General features: G+C 48.3%; 1 protein-coding gene across 1 annotated transcript in view; it reads right to left on the bottom strand.

Moving 5' to 3' along the window:
• LASP1 (LIM and SH3 protein 1) overlaps positions 1–17,371 on the bottom strand; it is a 53,487-nt gene that overhangs the window by 19,135 nt on the left and 16,981 nt on the right. Inside the window, exon 3 of the mRNA XM_077806336.1 lies at positions 5,419–5,503. Coding sequence (XP_077662462.1) covers positions 5,419–5,503 — 85 coding nt within the window. The remainder of the gene's footprint in view (positions 1–5,418; positions 5,504–17,371) is intronic.

The following is a 17,371-nucleotide window of genomic DNA, read 5'->3' as shown; positions in this document are numbered from 1 at the left end:
TCCCAGCTACTGCCTAAAGGCAGCTACAGAAGAAATGCCCCCTCACTTGGCAGTGCACAGCAGCTCTCTGTTCAAGTGTATTAGAGAGCTGGTGTTTGAATGTCCTTTAATGACTGGACTTTCAATGAGACAAAAGAGTGTCAGAAGCCCTGCTTCAGAAAGGGGCACATGGAACAAAGTCTGAGACAAAACAGCTACATGCCACCCACGCAACAGGTACCTCCACCCCTGGACAGGAAAGATTGCATCAAAATATTTCTCCAAAGGGGCCAATTTCAAGAGTCTGGGAGGGAAGCCACAGGATGAAAACCCTGTGATTCTTCTGGCAGGTGTGGGCAGGAGGCAGGGAGCGAAGGCGTAAAAGCGGTCACTTTGTGGGCCTAGTTTAGCTGCATGAGCGATAATCATCTGCTTCCGAGAGCAACCAGAACAAGAGACGCCTTCTTGGCGAATAGAAATAGAAACAGAAACCAAGAGATTTGATGCAGACTATATTAACCAGTTCCAGCGTGGCACACAGCTGAGCCACAGCTCCCCTGTCCACAAAAAAGTTCCGGACTGGGACTAGTAGTTGGGATTTTGTATTCAGAGCATTGTTTTGGGGGGATTAGAATCTAGTCATCTAACAATAGGAATGAGAAGTTACTAGCATCAGCATCATCATATGCTACTGCAGCATTAGAATAGAACTACTAGAGTCCATCCCTCCCCCTACCCAAAAACACACCACACACCAGGATACAGACCCCACACAGGAGGTTAGATCCAGTATTAGAACCTTGCGTGTTGGCCAAAAGCCGTTACTGGGGATGTGTCCATTCCATCTCCAGTTTGGAAATCCTCCAGAGTGAAGGGACAGTCCTACCAGTTCTCCCCTTCCTTCTCCAGTATAGCTCAGTGCCACCCCCTCCAGGCTCTGGAAGAGGCGCACTGAGACTTGCAGACATAGCCACAGGTCACACACTCCCCAGCCCTGCAGGGTTGCACGCTGGATTGAAAGTAGGGCTCTGGAAAAGGTTAGACTCAGCACTAGAGATGGAGTTTTGATGAGTGTCCTGAAGAACACAGCACGAGACTGTTCACACAGCAAGCAAACCCCATCTTTCCATGACAATGAACCCCTCCGACAGAATCTACAGCCAGGTCTACATTTAAAGACTTCTGCTGGTGTAGAAGTGTCAGCTTGGGGTGTGATTTTTTTTTTTTTTTGCAAGTTACATTTTTATACTGGCAAAAATCCTAGTATAGCTACAGTTATTCTGGCACCACTTTTGCCAGCTGGAGCTTGGGTTTGTCCAGTTGGCCGCCAAGATTTTGTACTACCAGTGAACCAGACTACAGGAATCACATTCCAGACCATGTGGGGTTTGCTCAGCTCTGGGCAAATTTAGCCGATATCAGCCTTATATCCTTTGAAGCAACCGTCAGTGAAGATAAAAGTAACTGTGTATTAACTAGAGTAAATGTTTGGTGCTTAGAAAACAGGAGACTCCCTTTGTAAGCAGAACAAAGGCAGACATAAGGAGAGAGGAATTAGGATGTTATCTTATGCCTGTTTAAGATCTACCCTCCCTAGAGGGCCATGGGCATTGCATTTCTGCTCTTCCATAGCCCACAGCTCCCCCCTTCCAGCTGAGTAAGGGTCCCTTGTGGTTAGTACTGCCAGGACCCAACAGCAGCCTCTCCTCCCTCGGACTCAGAAATTACATCTTGTTAGTCACTCTGGCCTGGAAGAGATGATCAAGGTGGAATCCTAGAATGCAACAGTACCTCTATCAGAAGCCCAGTAATTGTTCTCATGTGAGCACAGACCTCCTCAGCTGGAGGAGCCATTTATATGCTTCTGCACCAGCTCATTTCCAATCAAATATGCACCTGACCCTTCTCTCCAAGATTACATTAAAGTGATTTATTCCTCTTCAGTTTCTCCTCTCAGCACAACAAGACAGCCCTTCCCCACAGGAGGACAGCTGAACACAAATCCAGGCCTGGTTCTAGTCAGACTGAGAGACAGTCTGCTCCCCATTGGTCACTAATAAGACCATTCACCCACACTGTTCAAGTGGGGCAGCTGCAGCAGAAATCCCAGACTAGATTTCTCTGCTCATCTAGTCAGGGCTTGAGATGGGGCCAGGAGACATAATGCAATTATTCCTCAGACTGCTCTTTGAGCCCCCAGCTATGCTCAAATGGAGAGATTTCATTCAGGCCATCAGTCCTGCCACCTTCATCCAAGCTTGATGAACTTCCTCTTCCAGCAGGGGACAGAGCCCTCCAAGAGAAGTGTCACAGGAAGAGGAACAGTTTGGGTGTGTTTATGCACCATTCTACAGTGGGACAGGATCTTAAGTAGGGTAAGGCCTAGGCAGTACTTGAAGGGGAGGCCTCAGAAAAGCCTGCTGCTAAAAGGATTCAGTAGATGAGCACCCTTTGTAAGACATACTAATTCTCAGTTTTAAAACAAATTTAAAATTTAAAAATTGCTCTGAGATCCCACAGAACTGAGGGAGTTACCCTCTTCCTCCAAGATATTTATATGGCCTAGAGCACCACAGCATTGAGCATCTGGGAAGTGTTCTCATTGTACAGATGGGCAACTTAGGCACAAAACAGATCCAGAGACTTGCCCAAAGGTGTCAGACTGATGTAGCACAGAATTGAACCCAGGTCACCAAGTGCCAGACTGACCTAGCCACTGGACCATCCTTCCTTACCCAGCTAGGATTTCATTCTACTAACTCTGTGCCCAGGCCATTTCCACTGGACTATGCTTCCCGTCAAGAAGTATTGTTCAGTTCTGCTCTGAGCTATTAACAGCTGCCTCATTCTACCCTGGAGGAGGCATGTCTGTAGTAAATGAAGCAGAGCCTTATAGAGAGTTTAGTATTTGCCAAATGATTGGGAGTCTTCAGATGGAAACTGCTGCACAGATGGTCTCCTCTAGCTCACCTGACAAGCAATCCTTCCCATGACAGGGAACACACCACTGGGACAGGGGGAAGCTTTGAGCCTCCCAGTACCATAGGAGAGGGGGATGCTGCTCGTAGAACCCCTCCAGAGCTACTGTTGCTTGGGGCATTGACTCTTTAATCTCTCCTGTACCCAGACGTTTGGGTCAAGACAAGACTCCCTGGAGCATCAGATTAAGAGGGAAGTGGGAGGAGCTAGGTGCCTGCTCTAGCCTCCTAGGGAAGTAAAACAAATACCCTGGGGCCCAGCCGTTCAGTGTGACAGGCAACATGGCAGTTAACCTGGCACCCAGCTTGCCTCCCGCCCGCTGCCAGGGCTACAGGTTTGCTATGTGGCAAGGGGGTGGGGAAGGAAAGGAAAACAGCATCTGATACTCCCACAGCAAAACACACCCCAGGGTGGCTGAAGGTACTTTACAGCTACAGACACAGCCTTGCAAAACAGCCTCCTCTGGGGTGGAGGGCAGCAGCTAACCAGCCTAACAAAGATGGCCAAAAATCCCTTCCCATTACTGTGCAAAGGATGGCAGGACAAACTTCTGTTCCTATGAGGAGAGTTGTGGGAATTCAAAACGGGAATTCAGAGAATCTTTCTATGACTTCCTGCAGAGTACAGGGCAAACTAGAGGATCCCAATGGTGGTCCCTACTGGCCTTATGATCTAAGAATTCCTCTAAGTACAATAGATCCAGTGGGGAATTGCAGGGACACCAGCTCCAGAGAGGTTCTAGATAGTCTTTGGGCCCAGTGGGGATATGCTGGAGTACAGCCCCAGGAGATTTTCTAAGGGGGAAAAAGCAGCACTGGCTGGAGCAACCTGAACAGCGAACTCTTGGGCTCTCCTGCCTCTTACCTTGGAGAAGTGGCACTTGCCTCCCACAATAGCTCTAGGAGGCCCAAAGCAAGCCCTGACTGTTCAGGCAAAGCTGCATTTGTGCAAGTCAGAGAGCTGTTGGGAAACTTGCTGCGAGGAAGGGACTTTACAAAAGCAGATGTTTCAAAACTATAGCTGAAGGGCCCCTCCCAGAAGATACCCCAGCAGCTAGCATCTACCCTGTGATGCCAGAGGGAGGCCTAGCTCCCTTCTCCAGCAGGGAAGCCATTCCCAGCAAGCTGCCTTTTAGCTCCCGGCACTTCTCAATTAATGGGAGAGAGAAAAAGGAAGGTCACTGTGCTTGTCACAGCGCAGCAGGAGGAGAACGCACTGATCCCGAATGATGCCTGCTCACCCTGAAAACAGCACTAAGGCAAGTCTCAGGTGGTACACCCCCTGCCTGGATCTTTCCAAGCCCAATAGTGCCTCTGTTAAGCTTGTGCAGAGCCAGGCTGGCATGCCTTGGTGAGCCCCTCAAAAGCAGTCTGTTAACCCCTTTTCACCAAGGGGGGGGAGGGTAAAATAGGGTAATCAGATTCTCAGCACAGGATGTGGTAATTGTGTTCTCATGCATGAGTGACAAGCCAAAAATTGCTCCTGGATGCATTTTCCTGCCATGGCAGAGTATGCTGGGCACTAATTTGAGCGTGGTGCTGCCTCAAAGTCAGGGACAGCAGCTCAGGACAGTCAGAGTTCTCCAACTTGGTAGCAGCCATGAGATCTCCTTGGGCTTGGACTCCCCTGGACAGCCCTGCTCCCTACTCTCAAACCTCAGCAGTGCGAGGGATACTAAGGAGGCTGAGAATTCACACTACAGAAGGCCAGCCAGCCAAGCTATTATTCCCAAACAAGCTATGCCCCATTTAAAGCGAACTCTGCAGATCATAATCTAAGCTTTTGAGTTTCAAATTCTGCATATTTCAGTGTTCCAGGGCAGGAAGGAGGAAGAAGAGACCTTTTTAGCCTACCTCAAGCCCTTAATAGATCTAAAGCCAAGGCCAGTTCCTATTGTGTCATCAGAAGTTGGGCAATAATCCAGTTCAACTCTGCCTTGCAGCTGGGGGCTTTTGACGACCCAGTTCCATCTCTGGACCACAGAATAGGAGGGGGCTGTCCAGACGTGGCCCAAGCAAGCTCAGAGATTTGCCCCACAGGGAGACTCTTGCACCAGACCAGGTCCTGTCTCATCCCTTCCTCCCCTCCTTTTTTTCAAGCCTTGGGAGCAAGTTGTCTGTCCAGGGGAGACAGCTCACAGCTTCACATCATCAGGCCTATTGGTCTAGCCAGGAAGGGAAGATGCTGGTACAAGAAGAGGTGCAATCGGGACAGGATAGAAAAAAAAAAAAACAGACCACAGGACATCCTGGCTTTTCAGCTCAAAGAGGTGCTGGACCATCAGGGCCAGGGTACTGGGACAAGACTGACCAGAGGAATTGCCAGACTATCAGATCCATGCAATATTTCAGAAATGACCCACCCCAGAATGAACTGGGGATGGAGAGTCACCAGTGGCACAGTGAGGCAAGCGACAGGAGCCTGGCCAAGGGGCAGGGGAGCCTTTGACAGCGTTCTTACCTGGCTCTGAAGCTCGCTCTGCTGCTTTAGGCGCAGGTTCTCTGGAGTGTCTGCCACCATGGTGAAGGACTGCTTCGGGTAGTGTCTGAGAGGAGAAGCAAGACCCGTTAGCCATCATCAGCCCAGAGACTGGATACAGCAAACTGAGCTCACACAAGGGGCCACCCTGATGGACTTGCCCCTAGGACCACATCAGCTGCACTCCTAACCCTCCCTGCTCCAGGTCAGTCCTTTGCTTCAGCCTTGAGCTCATCAGGGACTCAACAGGCCCCTAGACGGCACGCCTTTAGCTCTTGAAATAGTCCCTCTACTAAGAGAGGAGCTGCAGCGTATTGTTAGAGGCACCCCTAGCAGCAGGGTGGCTTGAGGACTGCAGTCTTCAGGGCTGCTAACATGGTGCCTTTTGCTAGCATGGAGTTAGTTTATAGGGAAAAGAAGTTTTAACTCTTTAAGAGGGGACTCTTTAGCACCCCCTCCCCTCTCCTGCCTCTTTGAAGGAGGGAAAAACCTAGATTTTTGGAAAAAGCCTAGGACACCTTCCTGAATCACTTCAGATGTGCATTAAGTAGTGGGTAGCGTTCTTCATGTTAACGGATGAAAGGCCTGGCCTACACAGATTTTATGTTCAGCTGTTTCAGAGTGTAAAACACTTAAAATAGTTAGAACAGTGCAACCAGCTAGCACTCATGCAGTTCTGCTGGTACAAAGGGGTCTTCTGCCAGTGTAGACTATCGGTACAGTAACAAAGCTAACTGTTTACCTACATCCACACTGGGGGTTGTACTGCTTGGCTATTCTGGTACAGAATTAGCACCACCACTTGGGTTTAGACAAGCCCCAGGAACTCCCTAACATGGAGGGTTCTGTACAGCAACAGAATGCTGTCCACCTTTGGCAGCACGCCTAACTGCTATTATCCCCAAGTGCTCCGTAGTAGCATCAGAATGTTACATGCAGCCATTACTGTAGACAAACACAAATTAGCAGTTAGAGGAACTTGAGTACTGAAGGCAAATGCTGAATCCCGTAGCTGGAAGACAAAAGGGTGTTGGTAAGGGAGGGGACACTCTCCATCTAAGCCAGAAGAGAGAGAGAGTTTGCACAGCCCTCTTTACCTACAGATTCAAAGCACGATTGAGCCACAAGTGAAGCAAGAGCCCAAGCTCCGTCACAAGTACTGTGTACAGGTGACATTCTGAGCAGGACTTGAACAACAGGTCAGGACTAAGGTGCATTAATAGAGCCGGGGTAGGCCCAGCGCCTGCCTGTGCTCTAAGAATACCCAAAAGTGGGGCTTAGTGTGGCTGAGGAATTTGTTCACCACTTCCCCACTGTTCAACAAGACAGACAGGCCCAAAAAGGAACCTGCCCTGCACTTATCTTACTTTGCTCAGTCGATAGAAGTGTTGCAGGCAGGATTTACACCTGTGTTGTACGCACAACACAGATGCTGATTCTTTCTTGGTATGGCTGATGGCCAGTGGAAACTGGCCCGAGGTTAAGTATTAACCCCCTGATACAAATGCAGCCACCACTCTTAGGCAATGCACTCTTCTGCATGACAGACTCCATGCACTGAAAAGCACAACTGCCCCCAAAGTTAGTCTGGCTCATTTCCTTGCCTCCACATCTGGGGAGTTTAAGGTTGGGGGAAGACAAGGCCCAGGAGAGGAGAGCTCCAAGACCGGTTGCCTCTTCAAACGGCCTTGAAATTGGTTGTCATACGGGATCTTAACTATTTGTGCACCGAACTCCCTGGGAAATGTGTGTAGAGGAAACTCAAGCCTTGGTATTTGTGTAACTGCTTTGTGGATGGCAGAAGCTAGAAGATCCCACTGCAACATTCGGTGTTGTGCTGGAGACAGTGAAGAGAGAAAGTGGCCTCAGTAATTTGTCCTGGGAAACCTGATCCTTTCAGGCACAAGACAAAGGATAGGGAAATATGGATTGAAAAGCAGTGCTGTGCAGTTTGATGGTAGACCCAGGAATAGGAAGCAGGGGAGAACCACTTCTTATTACAGCCAGGCCAGTGGAGGCATAGGGTTGAAATGACACCTAAACTCCATGAGGTAAAGTTCTTAGACATCTACTAATGAAGCAGAGATCTACAGAGGTTCTTTGAAACCTACCGTTTTGCAGTCATCCCTAGTGCCTCAGGAAGTAAGAAATTGCTAAATTCTCATGAAAAGCCGTGGCATTTACATGCTCAGCTGCCTGTGTTTATGTTAAACACCCCACTCCTCCATGTGTATTAGCTCTGGAAAGAGGATACTATCTCAAACTGCTCTGGCTCCGTTCATAGACTCAACTGCAGTTGTTGAAGAAAGATCCAAGGAGGAAGGACTAGGAGGGTCTCTCTAAAGCTCCTTTTGCAATTTTAAGCTTTTTCCTTGAAATCGTGACATTCCCAATCCTGTCAGGGAATTCTGGCACAGCCCTGAACGCAGGCTCCAGCCCAAGTTCCCCCAGTACAACCAGACAGGTCTGGGGTTACAGTCCCAGCAAAGCAGATGGGGGCCACAATTTGGGTCCCCTTGTAACTGAGTTAAGACCCTGGAGAATCCATAGTTTAAGTATCCCTTTAACAGGACACCCAGAGTCCCATCTACACTATGGCTTTGGGGCAGGAGGGAAATCTATTTTCACCTGTTGTGTAGACTGCTGTTGTCTGTAAACCGGGGGCCTGAAGAAGCAGGCAGGGAACTCTTTGAGCACAAAGCAGCACTCTGTGCACAGCACCCTGTTCACACCTCTGCCACACATACCAACTGTGACCCATAAGCACTACATCAGCAGAATCCTAGCTGTCAGCTACTGCTTTTGCACAACTTGGTCCTGGTGCAGGACAGCAAACAGACTTACAAAATAGACACCCAGCCGCAGGCCACTGCTCCCCATCCTGCAACAGCAAATACCTGTGAGCACAGCAGCAATGCAGGAAATTCAAGGTTAAAAATAGGTCCCCTACCTTGGTGCTCAGAAGAAAACCAAAACCCTTACTAGTGTGTAAAAAGCAACAAGCAGCAACATGCCGTCTTCTCCCCTCCCCCAATCCTGCAGTGTGATCTTAGGCACACAACCCCTCTCCCCCAATCAGCTTTCTGAGAGGCTAGCAGCAGAGACAGTCCATTCCCTCCCCCATTGCCTGCACAAATTCCTAGTAGCAGGTGATGTTACAAACAGGCTGTGTCCTGTCAGCAGAGACAGGGACACTCTGGCTGGGGGGGAGGGGGAGGGGCGGGTGTGGGGTGTACAGAAATGAATAGCTAAGTGGCCTTTAAATCTCTGCAGAGGGGAAAAATATTCTCCCCACCTCCAGCCATGTGCAGTTTCCATAGCAAAAAGAAAAAAAAAAAAAAAGCCACCACACTGGCCCACGCTTCAGGAGACTGGCCCCCCACATCCCTGCGCCATAGGGTGTGGTGCAGAGAGATACAGACACATCCAGACGGCATAAACCTTCTCATCTCTGCACTGCCCCAACCAGAAGTCTGGCTAAATGAGAGATTTAGAAGGGGGTGGGTAACCAGTTTTACAGCATCTACAGACCGCTCACTGCTTAAAGCAAGGTTTTGGGGTTTTTTTTAATTCCAATTCAGATTAATCGGATTGGAGTGGATATACATGGTGTGTACAGATGACCCCTGCTGCCTCCCACGTCCCAATGCAGACTACAAAGCCCTACAAATGCAGCTATAGAGATGGTCTGAACACAACAGGAGGGTGCTGTTCAGTGGCTATCCCCCAGAACAGCAGTAGAAAGGTGTGGCCTTTGACAAGAAAGCTCAGTTCCTGTTGAGAGCACTGGGAGCTTCCGGCGGGGTGCTGCACACCTCCCATTCTGGCCACTTAATTTAAGCATTTCCAAAAAAAGCTGGTCTCTCATTTAAAAAATCGGGCCATCAATGGTAGCCAGCAAGTGGGAGCAGCAAGGTGACTAAAATGTCAGCAGTCTAGCCACAATCGTCATCTGTGCTTGCCCAGGGCAGAGTTAAAGCTTGTTAAAAAGTCCTGACCAATGGATTTTTAAAGAGGAAAGAAGTCTCATGGGGACAGCTTGGCTGTTGCTGGCACAGATCTGACCCCATCTTTAGACAGGTCTACCCCACTGTTAGCAAATTTCCCTGGGCTTTGTGGAAGACTGGTTTCCCTGAGAGAAGAAGAAACTGACTTAGATGCTGAACTCTGGTAGTATTTGGCTAGCACAGATCTCAGACCTAAAGGTTACTGTCCTGGGGCGGTGGAGACTATGCTAACAACTGGCTTTAAATGCAGTTAACATGCTTTAAAACCTAGTCGGGAGAGGGCCTAAGAAAGGGTGTAGATCAAGACCCAATACACGAAACATGAAAGTTGGCAGGAGCATATGGTTGGGGGAGGGAAGATATGGAGAAGTGGCTAATCACTCAGTCATAGGTGGTGCAGAAGTGGTAAATTTGGAGATTCGTATTGAAAAGATTTAGATTTAACACTGAACCATGCTGCTAGGAGACCCTGTTCAGAGCACTGTTGTATCCCAATGGTTTCCTGCCACCCTTTTTATTCCCTGATTTGAAAGCACTGTTTTAGAGGGGGACATAGCCTTCTCCAGTGAAGACAGCTAAAATAGGACCAACTCTGTCCTGGACACTGTACAAAGGCAGGAGGAATCCCCTTTCATGAGAAGATTCAGCCTGTAACAGGCTCCAGAAGATGGTACCACTGATCTCTGCTGTTTCAGGCAGTATGCAGAGAGGATGCAAGCCCACTCCAATGAGGCCTGGCATTCCAGTACATCACATCTCTGAAACCCCTAGGGATGGTGTTTCCCCACCCCCACACTGTCATTTCCTCCTCTCTCCAGCCCCCACCCCATTCCTTCCCTAGGAGGCTCTCTGTGCCAGGAGCAGAGTCCAAGTTTCTTCTGACATTTCAGACTGAAAGTGACAAGGCTGCATTTCAGTTAGAAGCACACTGCTGTTCTGCTTTTCCTCCAAGTGCTGAGCCTAGCCAATGGTAGTGTGTTAATCCAACACTACACATGGCCTTTATTGGGGCAGGAGAGGATAGTTTGGGCCTTGCTCTCTGGCTCTTTCCTCACACAGCCATACACAGAGCCCCCTGAGGTCTCCAGGAAGAGGCAGCCAGATTCTAAGCTGCTCCCCATACCAAGTGATTGAGCTACAAATTTTCCCAAGGCAGACTCTTTTCATGGTAATGAGTGCAGTTTAAGAACCCAAAATAGACCTTCTCCTTGGATCCAAAAGTCAAGCCAGGTTCTCTGTTGGGGGGTTTGAGAGCCAGAAGATTCTTCAGACCAACCCTGACTTCACTTATAGCCAGCCACGTTAATGACAATGGGTTGCCCAGATCTGACACTGCAATCAGAACAGATAAACTAAAATAGACCCCAGCTTCCCTCTCCCATGATACCAGTGGGACTGAAGAGTCACCAATATCAGCTGATCTGACTATATGCACAGGGAACAGGTGGAAAGAAAAGGAGGACTTGTGGCACCTTAGAGAGTAACAAATTTATTTGAGCAGAAGCTTCTGTGAGCTGCAGCTCTCTTCATTGGATGGCATGCATCCGATGAAGTGAGCTGCAGCTCACGAAAGCTTATGCTCAAATTTGTTACTCTCTAAGGTGCCACAAGTCCTCCTTTTCTTTTTGCGGATACAGACTAACACCGCCGCTGCTCTGAAACCTGTCAGGGAACAGGTGGTGAGATCCTTAGTCCCTCTTCTAATAAGAGCTATACTAGGACTATGATTCACTTTTCGGAGAGTGACACCACCCCCCCCCATAGCAGATCTCACTGATACGTGGAGGGAGGGTAGAAACCCTTTCTTACTCCAGGTAAAGAGGAAACCTTTATACATTCAGGCCAGCCAAAGAAGCTGCTGCACTACTGTAAGATATATGGGTTCTGTGAAGGGGAAATGCAGTTTGTAAAAATCTCACATACTGGCAAGAATGGAGCTGCATTTATGGTTCAGTCATGGCCCATGAGCTTCATGCTATCTGCTAGCACAGAGCCCAATCATTAGGTTACTATGGTAACTGCATCCGATGCTCTGGGCATGCTAATGCAAGAGCCAGAACTCCCAACCATGGCCTCAGGGTGTTGGTGAGCGAAGCTGTGGTCACAGCATTTAAAGAAAAAAAAACACACCCACACACACCACACTTACCTGGCGAGGAAATTTAAATTCCTCTCAAGGAGCTGGTTTATTTGGGGTTTTTTTGGTGCTGGTCTGGTTAAGAGACTCAGGGGGCCTTCCGTCACCAGGAAATACACAATTGAAGGGCATGATTTACAGTTTTGTTGGGTTCTACCCCCAACCCCCAAAAGTCAATTTGTTTTGCTCGTATACCAAGACATGCTTGAAAACAGATCTTAAAGCTCCTGGTATAGCACATCAAAGGCCAGGTATTGCATATGCAATACAAGTGTCAGATCTAAGAGCAGCACGCACATTCAACTCACACCCACCCCAATATCTTTTGCAGAGAAATCCGAAAGAAGAGATTCATGAAAGCAAGAAGCCAGGTGCTATGGAAATTTCACCCCCTCAGGTCTGCCAGCCCTAACATGGGACACTTGGTGCTGGTTTTGACCTTAGTCTCCCATGCAACACTGAGCCCACTAAGGGTCTCACCTGTGATGTGCCAGGATTTTTTAAAAACAGGCCTCCAGAAAGGTAGCTTGCCCTCCCAACATCCTGCATTCTCAAGAATGCTTTACCAACAAGGGCTAGTTAGCCTAATGTAGCAGGTAAATATCTGCATTTTGTAAGTTGTTTGCCCCAAGGCCAAGGGGAGAAAGGATTAGAATTCAGGGATGCACAGCATAACTATTGGACTACTTGTTTTCTTAAAGACCACATGTAGTTTGACAGGAGCTAACACTGCTCTGAACACAGAGCTAGAAAGCTGTGCGAGTGCCCATGCCACCAGGGAAGCAGTCTGGATCAGACACGACTATATAAAAGAATAAGCAAGCACTCGAACCTTTTCCCTAGATCTTACATCACCACACTCATGATCATAAAGCATGAGACAGAAGGGCTGCCTGATTAAGAACAGACATTTAAATCCTTTGCCAGTCTAAGGCAGGGAGTTACTGATTTAGAGCATTGGCCCCAGCCAGTCACCCACTCACAAGAGTCGGTGCTTCCCAGTATAAACACAGGAGCCTGTATTCTTAGAACAAGGCAGAAAGAGAATCACCTCATATGCATGAGAATCAGCGACAGAAACAGGCAGCAATAAATTAAACCTTAATGAGAAAGCACTGGGTAAGCAGCCTTGGTTCAACAGAATACAAGGCGGCAGCATGTGTGGGAATGACATCTCTGCTCTTTCCCCTCACCCACCCTCAACATCCTGGGGGAATTCACAGAGAAGGCAGGTCTCTCTCACATGCCATTGGAGGTCTCCTGGTGGGGTGGCATGGTGTATTCCTTGGCTTAGAGGGCTGAAATCAGAAGCCAAGAAAGGAGCGTAGCGGTCAGTGTCCCTGTTCCAGCCTTCCCCGTAAGCAAGGCCCAGTCTTGGCAGACGAAGTCCAATGCTCACGTTCTAGAGGGACGTGACCTGGCCTTTCCTTTCCAAATGCACAGCAAGCGACCCCTCCTGAGCACTGAAGTAGTTTGGATGGTCTGTGCCGAGCAGATGCACATGAAACAATGTGCTCCATGACATCTCCTTCTGGGCACTGGAGTCTCCATGCAGAGATCCTTTAAGAAAAGGGAGCAGCATCCCCCACACATCCAGTCAGTTTCCAAAGAGACTATGCTACAAGATTAACAGCAGGTTTCAGAGTAGCAGCCGTGTTTGTCTGTATTCGCAAAAAGAAAAGGAGGACTTGTGGCACCTTGTAGCTCACAAAAGCTTATGCTCAAATAAATTTGAGCATCTCTAAGGTGCCACAAGTCCTCCTTTTCTTTTTAAGATTAACAGCAGTGCACATCTATAAATAAGCCAGGCCATTATTCTCAGGGCCCATTCCTAGGCATTAATGCAATGTCATGGCTAGACAGTTAACCTCAGTCTGTGCCATAGGTTAAACCTGGCTCCTGGGATACTGAATTCTTCAGTCCTAAACTGGACTGGATTTCCCTCCTCACACCCCCAAGAGGGCAACTGGCTAATATTTGCCCCAATTAGCAAGAGACCCAGGTGAGAGTACCTTGGAAATTCAGGGAGATAGATTCACCTCGAGGTGAAGTCTACACTATCATACAAGGCACTGCACAGGTTGATGTACTCACACTAGTGCAGCTAAGGATAGTGGTGTAGACAGGCGAGCAACTCAAGCGCATCCCTGGAGTGTTTGTACGGCCTGCACTGAAACCTATGGTGCTGCGCTAGCAGGGGCATGCTCTGCTGCCGCCATGTCTCAGATCACAGGGGACATCCCCTAAGAGGAAAAGCTAAACCAGAAACCTTCTGGTTCCCTTCTGCCAGTCTTCACTGCAGCTAGGAGTGAGCCTCGCTGCCCAGAGGGACAGACTTGGGCTAGCAGGACTCAAGCTAGTGCAATAAAAATAGCAACGTGGATGTTGTGGCTTAGGGTCTCAGGGCCACCCCGTTTCTACACTGCAGAAGAGGAATACTTTCCCTAAGGAAGGTTTTGAGACACAGGCAGCTGAGAGGGCGAATACAGGGAAACTTAAGTCTAGTCACTGTGACTAACTGAAAGGAAGTAATTAGTCCCACGCACCCTCAGAGGTGAGGTTTGTGTAGAGTCTGCTGCTAAGTGATAGTAACGCAGACAAAAATGCTAACCTTGAGAGAGAGAGAGAGAGAGAGAGAGAGAGAGAGACAGCGGATACATCCATTGAAGTCATTATCTTTACAGCTACATTGACTTGGAGGCAGAAGCCTGGGTTCAGCTTTGACTGCCAACTGCATGCGACCTCAGGGCGAGTCACTTTGTCAGTACAGAAGTGGACATTTGGAAAGAGACTTCCCCTTGTTGGAAGCTCTGGGTGTGCTAAAGGGGTGGAGTATGAAGAGGGGACTGGAGGTAGTGAAGCGAGCCTCAAGCATGAAAGCCATGCAGGGACTGTGGAATGGAAATTGTTTGGTGCCACACAGAAATGCCACCGATTCTGGACTAATAACTACAAAACCTAGGGGCAGTAAGACCAAAATGAGAAAAAGCAGTGACAGTGAGGATATGAGAAGGCCTCCCAGTCTGGTGCACACCTGTGTCTCAACAACTGCTTAAGCAGCAATGCAGATGCAGACAGATTTTAACATCCTGCTACTGATAAAGAGGAGACAGCCCCAACAGAGGGAGGGGGATTTGCCTCACATTTCAGGCCTCTTGCATGGATGTGGTCAGTAGCTGCTGAGCCTGATTAGAGTTTAATAAATTGACAAATGGGATGCCCCCCTAAATCCCCACCACAGGGGACTGCTGTCAGATTAAGTGAACGGTATTTAAATATGTGGGGCAGAGAGAGACATGTGACCAAGTAAAGCCTCAGTGCTCTGGAAGCAGGCTCTTTCTTCTCCAGCCTTGTATCCTTGTTCAGGACCACCAGAGTAACAGCCCCTTTAACCCACAGCTCCCTTGGACCTAGGGTGATTACATACAATGGGAGAGAGTAAAAACCTCCCCCAAGCAAGCTACACCCGACATAAAAGCAACTAAACATAAATCAGCTCAGAGATCTAGGAGAAGGGAAGACAAGTACACAGCTCTGGCAGGAAAAGAAAATCCCCACACTGACCAGTTTTCAAATGCTGCCTGTCCTGCTCAAGCAGGAAATTAGGCCAATGCAGTTGTCTAAGTCCTGTCCCCATCCCCCCACCCTGGGGAGAATTCTGGCTTCTGCACCCAGCAAGAAACAGCACAAATCCCTCTGTATTACATCTACACCTGTGGAGAGTCCCCTGCACTGAAAAGCTCCTTTCTTAGGGAGCAAGATCTCCTTGTAGGAAGCAAGATTGCTACAGAATCCCACCCTAGCCCATAAGAACTCCATACACAGACCTCCTGCTAAGGTTCCTAATGGGCTACTACTAGCTCAGCTGCATCAGTGGGAGCCCTGGTATAGACAAGGCTCTGGTACATATATAATTTTTAAATTTGTCAACTAAAACTGGTCAGAGCTATGAAAGCACACATTAAAGACTCTGCGAGAGCCAGAAGAGAGTCAAAGTGCTATCAACATGAAAGTTGGTTTGCTGCTGTTAATTTCAAATCCTAGGATTACTTGGAGATCTCTACATTTTCTGTTTACTTTGTGCATTTAACAGTACTTTGACTTGCTGGTTTTGCAATTTCCCTGGTAGGATCAGTTTCTCCTGGCTTTCACACCACCACAGAGGGGGGAAAAAATTCACACTGGCTCTTACAGAGCCATCAAAAGTTGGCAGTAGAAGTCAGCTTCAGTCCAGGACCAGAGGCTCCTGAACCAGAGATTGTAAATTGAGCACCTCCTAAAGCTACAGGAAAAGACTTTCCAGTTCTTTGAGCAGAGATGGGCATCTCAATTTCACCCTTCTTTTGGGTCAGATTTACTGGCAACTCATGAACCAGAGAAGATGTGGCTGGGTTTTTTTTTCAGACCCAGGACTGGCAGTTTGTAACACTTTACTTCAAATCAAGCTTGCTCTCACCAAGACAAAAGATTTGTGTTCTGTCCCTTTTTCAGGCCAGACCTGCCCTTTAAGACCAATGTATAAATCAGGGAGCAGTCTCCCAAAAGGTGGAAACTTTAATCTTGTCATCCAAGAGCCTCAAAAAGGTATTTGGGCACCTAACTCATTGAAATAGATGGGAGTTACATGCCTAAATGCCTTTTAGTATCTGGGCTGTCCATGCTGCAAAGTGACAGTGTTAAGACTCTTCCTACCATCATGGCCTCTACTAGATGAGAACATCGTATTAAAGACAAGTTCTAACATGACTTGTCCATACAGCAAACTTGTTAGAACCACAGTTAGTTGGAGTGGGATTTAAACACCACTGTGGCTGGTGCCTTGGACAGATCTGAACAGCAAGGAGTGGGTTGTGGGATTTAGTTCCCTCACTATCCACAGACATCTAATGCCCCAGCCTGGAATGCAGCATGCCTTCTCTCCAAGGGGACAAGTCACCTTTCACAGCTGTATTAAGGCTTCAGTAAGAGTTAAACAAAAGGAAGTAATAGACTGGATTTTTGGCAAAGCAGAAAAAGACACATCCGGCCTTTCAAAGAGCTTTCCAGAGCTGCTAATTCTTGGGAACACAAACACTTTATTTTTGAAGACCTATTTTTAAAGACACCTCCTCCCTGCTGCAGAGGACCTGCAAACCTCTAGCTGCACCAGGAGTGGCTGCTTTGAGGAAGGGAGGTCAGTTCCTCAAAAAGTATTCTGGGAAGAGTCTATGCCAGCTCTGCATGTGTACAGCAGAGCAGCCACCATCTACAGTCTGCCTCAGAAACTGGATTCAAATTAGGTAGGGGAGACAGGCAACTAGGAAAGTTATGAGAGTGAAGCCTCATTCAATGGGTGTCTCTAGGATTCCCACCTTTTACCTCCCATCACACACCCTTCTTGCGAAGCAGGGCAGAGTACCCCCTGCAGCAGACTGTTCTCCACTGACTGCTGCAGGGAGCCCGTGTGCCTCTGTTGGAGGGAATGAATCCCCCCCAAATCAGTGGCAGATCCAGCAATATTAAGGCTGGAACAGGATTCCTCCTTACACACTTCGAGTGAAAGGGAGTGTTTTTACAGGCTACTCAAACTGGTTCCTGCCCCTAGGAAAAAAAAGAAATAAAATCAAGGGACTTTCCACTGGGGTGGGAGCAGACAAATGTGCTGGCACCATACCACAGGAGTCCCAGCCTGCAGTGATCCTGATGTGTTTAGGGGCTACATGGCCCTTAGGCTCCTGAGCAAAAGGCACAAACCTCCTAGTCAGGCAGGAGTTACACTGCTCTACCCAGTGGCTCAGACAGCTCTGTAGCT

The sequence above is a fragment of the Eretmochelys imbricata genome, chromosome 27, assembly GCF_965152235.1.
Source record: "Eretmochelys imbricata isolate rEreImb1 chromosome 27, rEreImb1.hap1, whole genome shotgun sequence".
Classification (NCBI taxonomy): domain Eukaryota; kingdom Metazoa; phylum Chordata; order Testudines; family Cheloniidae; genus Eretmochelys; species Eretmochelys imbricata.
Note: the sequence above shows the minus strand (reverse complement) of the source record. Positions and strands in the feature narration are given on the sequence as shown.